Below are 13,442 nucleotides of genomic sequence, written 5' to 3' on the forward strand. Positions count from 1 at the left end.
TTTTTTCGTAGAATTAATTTTTTTTCGATTTTTGATCGGTTCGTAACAGTTTTGAGGTACATTGACTGAAAATATTGCAGTGAAAACCTGAAGATTCGAAATCTGGTTTTAAATATATGAATTTGGTCAATTTGAAATCGGTTCTAGATAAAATCTAGTTACAGATTCTGAATCCCCACGTCTTCAGCTTTCCAACCATACAAAAAACTCAAAATTTTATTTAAATGATGCCGTGGTCACTGTAACTCAAAAATTGCTTTTTCTTGAAAAGAAATTGTCTTGTAACTCCGCAGAAATCGGTCGTAGATAAAATCTCAATACAGATTCTGAATCCTCACGTCGTCAGCTTTCTATTCATCTAACTTACGTAGTTGGAATTCTCTCAAAGCCGGTACGGTAGAGCGCGTTTTCCTACTCATCACCAATCATAGTAAAGGTTTTGCTATGACGTTTTCTGTTTTAAATTTTCCAAGAAAAAACGTTCAAAATTGATTTGAGAATCAATAAAACAAAACACACCCTACATATTTGTACATTCTCTTCCTCTCTAATCAAGTAAAACTTCCGAAACATTTTAATCTCATAAACTAAGAATGTTCTTCCGTTTTCTTACCTAATTTCAGAGCAAAAATGTTGAATTATTTACAGTCAAAGTACCTTAAAACTGAAGAGAATGTACAAATATGTAGGGTGTGTTCTGTATTATTGGTTTTCTTGGAACTTTGGAACGTTTTTCCTTGAAAATTTAACAGAAAACTCAAACATAGTAAAGCTTTTACTAGGGTTCGTGATGAGTATGCAAACGCGCTCTATCGAACAAGCTTTGAGAAAATTCCAACTACGTAAATTAGATTAATCGAAAACTGACGACGTGAGGATTCAGAATCTGTATTGTGATTTTGCCTAGGACCAATTTCTGCGGAGTTACAAGACAATTTCTAAGTGAAGCGTTTGGTGGGAAAATTCTTCGAGCTTCAAGTTTTTACCGCATTGTTATAATAAAAATTTGAGTTTTTTGTATAGTTGGAAAGCTGAAGACGTGGGGATTCAGAATCTGTACCTAGACTTTATCTAGAACCGATTTCAAATTGACCAAATTCATATATTTAAAACCAGATTTCGAATCTTCAGGTTTTCACTGCAATATTTTCAATCAATGTACCTTAAAACTGTTGCGAACCGATCGAAAATCGAAAAAAATTAATTGTCAAAATGTAGGGAATTAATTGCGTAATTATGAAATTAATAAAGTGTACGTTGTGCTGCTACACTTTTACTATGATTGGTAAGGAGTAGGTAAACGCGCTCCACCGAACAAAATGATTTTTCAGGTCTCAGGGGAAAAAATGTTGACAGTCTTTTCTTCAAAATTTCGAAAAAAAAACCCGTATCCTTTTTCCAGAATGCAACACAACTCAGTGGGTCCCTCCTCGTCGTCGTCCCGTAAGACTACCGTAACCAGTACAACAACCGTCACGGGCGGTTCCGTCCACCACGGTTCCGTCCATCTTCATCACCGATCCTCGAACAATGGATTCACGACGTCACGTACTCCACTGAATCGTCATATGGAAATGGATATGGGAAAAATGTTCTCCGCAATGGAGAAGGGACACAAAGTGTGCAAGATTGCCGTGCTCAAGAAATGGGACCCGGCGTATAAAATGTTGACGTTGGAACGGAATTCGCGACAGATATTACTGACAAAGTTGGAGGTGTCGGCGGTTAGGTAAGTGCGCTCTATTGAGAAATGGGACAAAAAACTATGTGGCCGAACTTTCTCCAAAACTCGGCCACTACTCCTTTTTCTGTCACTTTTAGAGGGGAATCGCTTAAAAATGGTCATCATGAGAGACGCAGACAGTCAGACACTCTAGCTTCTCTGCGGCTCTCCTCCTCTACCCAGAAAAACCTATCTGGCGCGCCTTCGACGCGTTTTTATTTTGGAAAACCTATTGTTATAGTCGAAAATGAAGCTTTGCGAAGTAGTTGATGTCTGTCTTTCTGTCTGTCCGGATGTCCGAAAGTTTGAAAAACGCGTCAAAGGCGCGCCAGATAGGTTTTTCTGGGGAGAGACGCAGAGAAGCTAGAGTACCTATCTGCCTGCGTCTCTCATGTTGACAATTTTTCGGCGATTTCCTTGAAAAAGCTCAAAGAAAAAAAGAGTGACCGAGTTTTGGAGAAAGTTAGGCCACCAGTTTGAAAAAGCTCGGCCACCCGCTTTTATGTCATTTTGATCATTTTTTTTAGTGATTTTTCACAAAAACCACTGTAAAAACGTTTTTTGTATTCGCGTTTTGGAGAATTAGACTATAAAAGTGGATGGCCGAGTTTTCATAAAAGTTCGGCCACCAAATCGAAAAAGTTCGGTCATCCGTTTTCACCAAATTTAAGCGACTTTTCTTCGAAACGTTCTAAAAACTTTTTGGTGGCCGAGTTTTTGGAAGTTAGGCCAACCGGGTTTTTTGTCATTTTTGACAATTTTAGAGCGATTTTTTATTATAACAGCGATAAATTGTCTAGTGGTCGAGTTTTGGAGAATTTAGGCCACCGGATTTCAGTCATTTTGACAATTTTTTATCGTTTTTTGTCAAAATCGCTTTTAAAAAAAATTAACGAAGCCGAGTTTTTACAACACGATGGCCTAACTTCCCAAAATCTCGGCCACCAAAATTTTTATAGTGGATTTTTATGAAAAATCACTCAAAACTGGTCATAAATACAAATGGAGGTCGAGTTTTTTGTCACTTTTGGAAAGAAATCGCTTAAAAATTGTAAAAATAAAAAAAAACTGAGTGACCTAACTTTCCAAAATCTAGGTCAGCGATAAATTGTCTGATGGCCGAGTTTTCGGAAAGTTAGGCCACATAGAGTCTCATCAATCATAACTGCCTAATAGAGCGCGTTTCCACCCCAACTTTGATCTACATTTTTCCATTTTCAGAAACAAACCCACCATCCTCGACATTCGACAAATCCGTGAGGTTCAAACCCTTCAATACAAGCTAAACACGATAAAAGTCGACGACAAATGGAAAAAAGACCGCGAAATCTCGACGTTCGAGCCAAAAGCCATCTTGGTGATTTCCTACGGAATGGCCTTTGCCTTATCGAATTGGATTTTGTTGTGTAAGAAAAAAATTTCAAACTTTTTTTTAATTTTTGAAAAAAAAAACGTCTTTGACAGTGCCTCTTGTCCTCAGGTTGTAGCCAAAATGTTGAAATCAATAATTTTCTTGTAGATCAAAACTAGATCTTCATTTTTGTAGTTGACCATTTTTTTGTACGGGCGGTCCCTGGGGAGATACAGCGCCGAATCAGCAGTCCACAAGAAGTGTGTGCGACTCATCGAGAGGGTTAGCGACTTCAGAGCGCTATAACTCGCTAGCGATCGGTTGTACAAAAAAATCGTCAACTACAAAAATGGAGCTCTAATTTTGATCTACAAAAACAAAAAAAATGGTTTATTTGGACACTACCTGAAGTCAGGAGGTACTTTCAAAGCTGGACTTTTTTTTTCAAAAAAAAAATTGTTTTTTGAAAAATGTAAAACTTTGACAGTGCCTCCTGTCCTTTGGCTGTGTTTAAATAAGCCAATTTTATATTTTTTTGTAGATCAAAACTAGACCTCCATTTTTGTATTTGACAACTTTTTTGTGCGGGCGGTCCCTGAGGAGATACAGTGCGCCGAACCAGCAGACCACACAAGAGGTCGAGAGGGTAAGCGACTTCAGAGCGTTATAACTCGCTAGCGACCAATTGTACAAAAAAAAAATGTCAACTACAAAAATGGAGCTCTAGGTTTGATCTACATTTTCATGTAAAAATTTTCAATGTGGATCTTAAATTCTTGCTTTTTTCAAAGTTTCAAAAAAATTTTCTCAACATTTTTCAATTCCAAATTTCCAGTCGAAACCGAAGACGCGTGTAAACTATGGTCGAACGGACTACACAATCTGATGATGGATACCAGAGATCGAGACTCCTCCCCCCATCCGCTAAGAATTGAGAGATTCCTGCATAAACACTTTTTGAGTTTGATGTCACCCGCTAATGATGCGTAAGTTTTTAAAAAATCAATTTTTTTTATATTTTTAAGGACATCCGGACAGACAGACTCAGCCTTGAGAACCAACCCTTAAGACCTTAGCTAAAAAAGAGGCTGGCGCGCCTTGGACGCGTGGTCGGAAATTTTGAAAAATGGTGGCCTAACTTCCCAAAACTCGGCCACCAGACAACTTTGAAAAATCACTTTAAAAAAATGATCAAAATGGTATAAAAGCCGGTGGCCGAGCTTTTTCAAACTGGTGGCCTAACTTTCTCCAAAACTCGGTCACTCTTTCTTTTTCGCCCTTTTTCAAGGAAATCGCCGAAAAATTGTCAGCATGAGAGACGCAGGCAGACAGACACTCTAACTGCTCTGCGTCTCTCCCCAGAACAACCCGGGTCTGGCGCGCCTTTGACGCGATTTTTTTTTCGAAAATTTGGACATTCGGACAAACAGATAGACAGACATCACCTACACCATGTGAAAACTTCTTTAATTGCATAGTGAGAAGAAAAATTACTGTCTGGCGCGCCTTGGACGCGTTTTTCATTTGAAAAACATCAAATTTCAGTCGAAATTGAATCTTTTCCTGATGTCTGTCTATCTATTTGTCCGGATGTCCAAACGTTTAAAAAAAGCGTCCAAGGCGCGCCAGACTAGGTTTTTCTGGGTGAGAGACGCAGAGAAGTTAGAGTGTCTAACTGTCTGCGTCTCTCATGTTGACAATTTTTCGGCGATTTCCTTGAAAAAGCTCGGCCACCGGCTTTTATATCATTTTGATTATTTTTTTAGTGATTTTTCACAAAAACCACTGTAAAAACGGTTTTGGTGGCCGATTTTTTGGGAAATTAGGGTATAAAATTTAGTGGCCGAGGTTTTATCTGGGGAGAGACGCAGAGAAGTTAGAGTGTCTTTCTGTCTGCGTCTGTCATGCTCGATTTCGATTTTGAGGAAGTTTAAATGTGACGTGGCCTAAGTTTCCACCATAAAAAAACTCTTCCACCTTTTCCAGCGTCGCTCGAAAACACATGAAGCCCTTTGTCCAAACGTCGCTCCAATTCAAAGTGCAATCCGATCAACTTCAACAAGTTACCGAGGATCAAATGGACTTTGATCAGTTCAGCTATGCCAGTCGACAGCTTATTCACGTGCCCGAGCTATTCTCGTCCCGATTCGCAGACCTCGCCGAGAAGCACGACCGTAAGGGTCTCGTCGTGAGCTTCCAGAATTTTTTGCGCTTTTTGGATGGCAAACAGTTTGACGATATGGCGTCGAATCGGACACGCGCTCTTGAGTTTTTGAATCGATATTTTCACGAGGATCAGGCGTATTATGGAGCGAGCCAGGAGCCGTCGATGACTGTTTTAGAGTTTTGCGATTTCCTTTTTTCCCGCGAAAATTCGTTGTGGGACCCGACGAACGAGAAGGTCACACATGATATGAGCCGCCCGTTGTCACATTATTGGATTGCAAGCTCTCATAATACGTGAGGACATCCGGACACCTGGAGGCACAAGACACACAAATTTTCATTTTCAGATACCTTACGGGAGACCAGTTGCGTTCCGAGTCCTCCTTGGATTGCTATGCTCAAGCACTGCTGATGGGTTGCAGGTGTATTGAGTGTGAGTTTTTCTTGAAAACCCATTAAAAAGCCAATTTTTACGGAAATTGCGGTAGAGCGCGTTTCCATTATCCCGTTTTTTAGCACTTTGACCTAAACGCGCCAACGTCACCCCAGTCGAAATCCTACGCGCCAGATGATAGTGCAACAGAGCGCGTTTACAATATCCCTAGATTTTTTGGCCAGTCTTTTTTACGAAAACGCGCCTCTTGTCCATCGCTATCGCAAATCTGTAAAACGCGTCAAAGTCACCCCAGCGCAATTTCTAAAATACCGTATTTATCAAAGTGCAATAGAGCACATTGACATAAAGTTTTAGGCGACTGAAAAAACGCGTTAACGGCGCGCCAGCCAACTCAATTTTCTTAAAACCCTATAGTTTTGCGTTTTTTTGCAAATAAAGCGCGCCAACGTCGCCCCCGATACTAAGAGTCGACTGGCTCAATAAAACGCGTCAACGTCGCGCCAGGAATTCACCTTAATTTTGGAACCGCGCTCATCGTAGTGTAGTAGAACGCACTTCCGAGCTTTGCCCCAACAAAACGCGTCAACGGCGCGCCAGCCAATCCAAAAACCAGTTTTAAACCGTCATTTTCTTGGTTTCAGTAGACTGCTGGGATGGTCAAAAAAAGCCGGGAAGCGCCGAGTTCATCGACATCGTCATCTACCACGGCTACACAATGACGTCGAAAATTTTGCTCCGTGACGTCCTCCACGTCATCAAACACTACGCCTTCGTCACTTCAGAATACCCGGTGATCCTCTCAATCGAGGATAACTGCTCAGTACCCGCGCAACGTCTTCTGGCTCAAGAGTTGAAGGACATTCTCGGAGAGTACTTGTTGACGCAGCCAGCGAATCGCGAGGAGAAGATGTTGCCGTCGCCGGCGGCGTTGAAGAAGAAAATTATTGTGAAACATAAGAAGTTGCCGGTGGAGAGCGAAGATTTGGCGGCAGTGGTGAAGACTGATGAGTGTGAGTTTTGGGGTGACAGACCGCACTAGTGCCCTGTTGTTCCCCTCCCTCCAGTCGCAGACATTCACAAAATCGTTTGTATCTCGGCAGATTTTGATGTTAGGAAAAATCTGAAAACAGATTCAAAATCTTCATAACTTCAGCTTTCCAACAGTATACAATTTGAGCTATGAAATATTGGCGCTCCTTGTCTAGACACCCGCCTAAGCACCCACTACCAGCCAACCGCGCGCCTTGTTGTTCCCCTCCCTCTAATCGCGGACATTTACAAAATCGTTCGCATCTCGGCTCATCTCAACTTTTTCGAAATTTTGAAAACAGTTTCAGAATCCTCACGACTTCAACTTTCCAACCGTGTATAACACTCTTTACAAAATTTTAACGCTTTCTATGTAAGCGCCCCGAGACCAGTCAACAGTGCCTCTGATCACGGACATTGACAAAATTGCTCGTATATCGGTTCATTTCAACTTTTTTGAAATTTTGAAAACAGTTTCAGAATCCTCCTGAATTCAGCTTTCCAACCGTATATAACACTCTTAACGAAATTTTAACGCTTTGCATGTAAGCGCCCCGAGACCAGTCAACAGTGCGTCTGATCACGGACATTCACAAAGTCGCTTGTATCTCGGTTCATTTCAACTTTTTTGAAATTTTGAAAACAGATTCAGAATCCTCGTGACTTCAGCTTTCCAACAGTATACAAATCTAGCGATGTAATATTGACTCTCCCCCGTTTAGGCACTCGTCTAAGCACCCTGGACAAAGCAACCGCGCGCTCCGTTGTTCCCCTCTTTCTGATCGCGGACATTGCCAAAATCGTCTGTATCTCCGCTCATTTTGATGCTATGAAAAATCTGAAAACAGATTCAAAATCTTCATGACTTCAGCTTTCCAACCGTGTATAACACTCTTTACGAAATCTTAACACTTTCCATGTAAGCGCCCCGAGACCAGTCAACAGTGCGCTCCGTTGTTCCCCTCCCTCTGATCGCGGACATTCACAAAATTGCTTGTATCTCGGTTCATTTCAACTTTTTCGAAAATTTGAAAACAGATTCAGAATCCTCATAGCTTCAGCTTTCCAAAATTATACAACACTTCTCCATTTTCAGTCCAAGACACCGAAATAATCGCCCGTGAATGCGTCAAAAAAGGAATTCTCTCAATCCGCAACAACAACAGCCACGAATGGACGTCCCACGTGTTCATCCTGTTCCCCGACCGTCTCTGCTACCTAATCGAGACCGCCGACCCCGACAACTCAAGTGACGACACCGTATCGGTATCGGGTGACGAGGAGCGAGAAGAGGAGACGCCGTCTGGATTCGGTGTGAAGCCTGAAGAGATGCACGTGACCGAGGAGTGGTTTCACGGACGGTGTGAACGAGATGAGGCGAAGAAGAGGATTCTGGAGCATAAGGATGAGGGGAACGGGCTGTTTATGATCAGAGACTCGAATTTGTTCATTGGAGACTTCTCCTTGTCGATTTTACATGATGGCAAGGTGCATCATGTCAGGATTCGGTCGAAGATTATTGACAGTGAGTCTAAAAATATATTCACTGCGTATCGGCTCAACTCAGTACATAACTAGTGGATACGTAGGACGAATGCCTGATATTAGTCAAACAGGCCAAACTATGCTTGCTGCGCAGCGACTCAAGCTATAGTTGGTAGATACAGAGGATAAGTCATTGCGTAGCAACTCTATGCATAGCTACAAGATATGGAGCAAATTGAAGCTTGGAAACCCTTAAAAAGCCAATTTTTCCGTAGCGTGCGGTAGATCGCGTTATCATTATCCCGTTTTTTAGCACTTTGACCTAAACGCGCCAACGTCACCCCAGCCGAAATCCTACGAGCCAGATGATAGTGCAACAGAGCGCGTTTACAATATCCCTAGATGTTTTGGCAAGACTTTTTGACAAAAACGCGGCAACGACACGCCTCTTGTCCATCGCTATCGCAAATCTGTAAAACGCGTCAAAGCCACCCCAGCCCAATTTCTAAATTACCGTATTTATCAAAGTGCAATAGAGCGCATTGACCCAAGGTTTTAGGCGACTGAAAAACGGCGCGCCAGCCAACTCAATTTTCTTAAAACCCTATAGTTTGCAGATACTCATTTTGCTTAATTATGCGTTTTTTTTTGCAAATAAAGCGCGCCAAAGTCGCCCCAGATACTAATAGTAAGTGTCGACTGACTCAATAAAACGCGTCTACGTCGCGCCAGGAATTCACCTTAATTTTGGAACCGCGCTCATCGTAGTGCAGCAGAGCGCGTTTCAGATCTTTTGTCCCAACAAAACGCGTCAGCGGCGCGCCAGCCAACTCAATTTTCTTAAAACCCTATAGTTCGCAGATACTCATTTTGCTAAAATTATTATATTTTCGCCTAAAATTTTTGCAAAACGCGTCACGGTCGCCCCAGACAGTATTACCAAGTTCAAAAAATTAAATGTTTTAAATTATTTTCAGAAGAAAAAAAGTACTACTTCATGGACAACAAAGTGTGTGACACGTTATACGAGCTGGTCTCCTACTACACCCGTCACTATCTAACCACCGCCAACTTCAAAATGGTCCTGACGAAGGCGTGCCCCCAACCACAACCGCATCTCAATCAACCGTGGTTCTCGGCCACCGCCGACAAGGAGAAGGCCGAGGAGCTGTTGAGTTTGGTGCCGGAAGACGGCGCCTTCCTGATACGAACCTCATCTACGGACCCGTCGGTCTACGTGCTCTCGTTGAAGGTCGACGGCGAGTTCTGGCATTATCGGCTGAAACGAGACGGGCGGATATTTGTGGTGAATCAGAAGGTGTTCGAGAATCTCAATCAGATTGTCGAGTTCTATGCGAATCGAGAATTCGTCAGAGGCATCAGCCTTCGGTTTCCTGTTAACGAGAAAGATATATCTCACTTGACGGCGGAGCTTGCCGAGGCGAGAACTCCCGGTTGCTATATGGACCTTAAAGATTTGGATAAGGAGGTCCAAGCCCGGGCGTTACGACCGTATCGAGGAACTGCTGATGACGAGTTATCGTTCCCGGCCAACGTGATAATTACAGTACTCAGGAAGGAGGAGGGGCTGTGGAGAGGGCGGTATGGATCACTGACCGGATGGTTCCCATCGGCTCATGTGCAGGAGATATTGCCGGAGAAGGCGAACACGTCGGGTGAGTCAAAAAGTTGATGGGCGATTATTTGGGTGTCTTGGTACTGAAAATGGAGAAGTGTTGTATATTTTTGGAAGGCTGAAGTCACAAGGATTCTAATTCCGTTTTCAAACTGTTGAAAAAGTTGAAATGAACGGAGATACGAGCGATTTTGTGAATGTCCGAGATCAGAGGGATGCTCTCGGGTTCGAGGGGAACGTCAAAGATTTATATGAAGTGTTATATACGGTTGGAAAGCTGAAATCACGAGGATCTCGAATCTGTTTTCAGATTTTTGAAAAAGTTGAAATGAGCGGAGATACGAGCGATTTTGTCAATGTCCGCGATCAGAGGGAGGGGAACAACCGGGCGCGCCGCTAACGCCCTCCCTCTCATCGCGGACATTGACAAAATCGTTTGTATCTCGGTTAGTTTTTATGCTAGGGTAGATTTGAAGAGAGATTCGGAATCCTCGACACCTCATCTATCTAAAAACATATATTTTGTGTTTAAAAGTTTGACCTGTAACCTATTTGAACTGATACCGGACCGGGAATGCATTTAGGCTCATAACACGGTTCCTACTGGAAATTTGAGAAAATATTCTGAATCCTTAGAATTTATGCTTTAACGTCAATTAACTTAATATCAAATTAGTTATAAGGACTGTTGTCAGACTAGCTGGAAAGGTACCGAGGCATTGTATACTGACCTTTTAGGTAGCTATACTAAAACCTTGTGTATCTCGGTTCATTTAAGTTTTTTTGAAAATTTGAAAATAGATTCTGAATCCTCGTGACTTTAGCTTTCCAACCATGTACAACACTCCTTATGAACCTTTAATGCTTTCCATGTAAGCGCCCGCAATCACACTCGCCCCGTTGTTCCCCTCCTTCTGATCGCCGACATTCACAAAATCGTTCGTATCTCGGCTCATTTTAAAGCTATAACAAATTTAAAAACAGCGTCACAACCCCAATTTCCTCCACTTTAATCTTACCTACATATTTCAACAAACCTTTTTTTCCAGAAACCAGCAACTACAACACAATCGAGTTGGCTGGAACTCTTATCGAGCGCATTCACGATTTGGACAGACCGCACGTGATTCGGATTTCACAGTCGAATCAGCATTGGATGAATAAGCAGTATTTCGTGTTGGCAGCGAGTTGTGAGTTTTCCTTTTTGGGATTCTAGGCCACGAGGGGGTTTTTAGGCCACCAACTCAGATCCCTTTTAGCAGGGGGTGACAAAATACTGTGTAGCTCGGTTAGTTTTAATGATGGAGGAATTTTGAAAGCAGATTTGGAATTCTCATGACTTCAGCTATCTAGATACATATATTTCTGAGTTAGAGATTCTAGGCCACGAGGGGGTTTCTAGGCCACCAACTCAGCGAGCCGCTGACGCACTCCCTCTGATCGCTGACAATGACAAAATGCAGTGTAGCTCTGTCAATTTTGATGCTAGAGGAATTTTGAAAGCAGATTCAGAATCCTCGACACCTCAGCTATCTAGATACATAGATTTCTGAGTTTGGGATTCTAGGCCACGAGTAGGGTTTCTAGGCCACCAACTCAGCGAGCCGCTGACGCACTCCCTCTGATCGCTGACAATGACAAAATGCAGTGTAGCTCTGTCAGTTTTGATGCTAGAGGAATTTTGAAAGCAGATTCGGAATCCTCGACACCTCAGCTATCTAGATACATATATTTGGGATTCTAGGCCACCTCAAAATTTCTCTCTTTCAGCCTCCGAAGAAGTCGAGGGATGGCAAAACAACCTTTACGAGCTTACCCGATCTGTGAACACCAAAATGAGCATACTGCGCACAAAGGAAAAGGAAAAACGAATAGCCGCGGAGCTCTCGAACCTCGTCGTCTACTGTCAAGCCGTCCCCTTCGACCCCGCCCACATCCAAAACGACGCTTTCTACGAAATGTGCTCATTTGTAGAAGGAAAACTGGATAAGCTCGTCGAGAAGGGTCTCCTCCCCTTCAACTCGAGAAAACTCTCCCGAGTATACCCCAACGGATCCAGGATAACATCCACCAACTATAGCCCGGTGCCGATGTGGAATGCGGGGTGTCATATGGTAGCGTTGAACTATCAAACCGGCGACAAACCGATGCAACTGAACCAAGGAAAGTTTCTGGCGAATGGGAGGTGTGGGTACCTGCTGAAACCGGATTATATGCTCACTGATGATTTCGATCCGATGAACTCCGACAAGTTCACAACGGCCTATCCAATACGGTTGAATGTTCAAGTGATTGGCGGGAGACATTTGTCGAGGAGGGATAAGAATAAGGGAATATGCTCGCCGTTTGTTGAAATTGAGATTATCGGGATGCCGTGTGATACGAAAGTTTTTCAAACGAAGACTATTGGTGAGTTGGTTAAAGGGGGGGGGAGGGTGGATATCTGGACACACAGATGGACAGACAGAAAGCAGAACTGGATGGAAGTGAAAATTCCTTATCCGGAAGTCGGAATTCCATACAAATCTGACAGATAGACATACAATTGTGCAAAACAGACAGAGTTATGTACACCTGCTTCGCTCTGCAATTAAGAAATTCACAAAAGCAGACATCTGGACACACAGGCAGACAGAAAGACCGGAGTATTGGTAGCAAGGGGGGTGGGGTGAATAAGGTACTTTAGATATGGAACTGGGGCGACGTTAGCGCGTTTTTTTTTCAAATTTTAGTGCTAGCTGCGGGGATAGAGGGATGTGAACCGGTGAACTACAGATTTTGAGACAATTGAGTTGGCTGGTGCGCCGTTGACGCGTTTTAAGAATCTATCGGAATATGAGAAACCAAGGGTGTTCAAGCTTATTGTGAGCCAGTCGACACTGAGTGATCTGGCGCGACGTTGGCGCGAAGACATGTTTTGCAAAAAACCACATAATTTAGCAAAATGAATACCTGCGAACTACGGTGTTATGAAATTTTAGTTGTCTGGCGCGCCTTCGGCGCGTTTTTCTTCTTGGAAAAACGCAGCAACACGCTGTACTACACTATGACGAGAGCTGGGGCGCCGTTGACGCGTTTTTGGTTGCCCAAAACTCTGCGTATCCGCTCTATGATAAATACGGTACTTTAGAAATTTGTCTGGAGTGACGTTGACGCGTTTTTTTAAGATTAGTGCTACGAGTGGTCTGTCTGTGTGTCTAGATGTCCGGATGTCTACCGGGCGCTTATAAACATCACAACGGACATCCGGACACACAGACAGACAACCATCTGGCGTACCTCCGACGCGTTTTTTTCTCAATTTCCAGCGTCCAATGGTCTAAACCCGATCTGGAACCAAACATTCACCTTCGAAATCCAATGTCCCGAAGTGGCACTCATCAGATTCCACGTGGAGGACGGTGACTTCGTCGGACCGAAGACCGACCCGTTCATCGGACAAGCCGTCTTCCCTGTCGACTCGATTCGTTGCGGATTCCGCTCGGTTCCGCTCAAAAATCAATATAGTGAGGAGTTGGAACTGTCGTCACTGCTCGTCGATGTGCAAATGTGCTCCAGAGAGGGAACACAACTGATTCGGTCGTCTTCTCACTTTTTGCAGGTTAGTTGGGGTAGGGACATCCGGACAAACAGAAAGACAGACAGACAACACTGA

General features: G+C 43.2%; 1 protein-coding gene across 1 annotated transcript; it reads left to right on the forward strand.

The window, feature by feature from the left end:
• Window positions 1–1,403: 1,403 nt before the first annotated feature.
• GCK72_004247 (uncharacterized protein) lies at window positions 1,404–13,442 on the forward strand (the record flags this gene model as incomplete). The annotated part of the gene is made up of 11 exons (XM_003101793.2): window positions 1,404–1,729; window positions 2,945–3,129; window positions 3,910–4,060; window positions 5,061–5,534; window positions 5,588–5,673; window positions 6,279–6,647; window positions 7,763–8,191; window positions 9,129–9,827; window positions 10,837–10,977; window positions 11,558–12,196; window positions 13,096–13,442. The coding sequence occupies 11 exons, from the start codon at window positions 1,404–1,406 to the stop codon at window positions 13,440–13,442; spliced, it is 3,846 nt and encodes a 1,281-aa protein (XP_003101841.2).

This window comes from Caenorhabditis remanei, chromosome II (assembly GCF_010183535.1).
Source record: "Caenorhabditis remanei strain PX506 chromosome II, whole genome shotgun sequence".
Taxonomy (NCBI): Eukaryota; Metazoa; Nematoda; class Chromadorea; order Rhabditida; family Rhabditidae; genus Caenorhabditis; species Caenorhabditis remanei.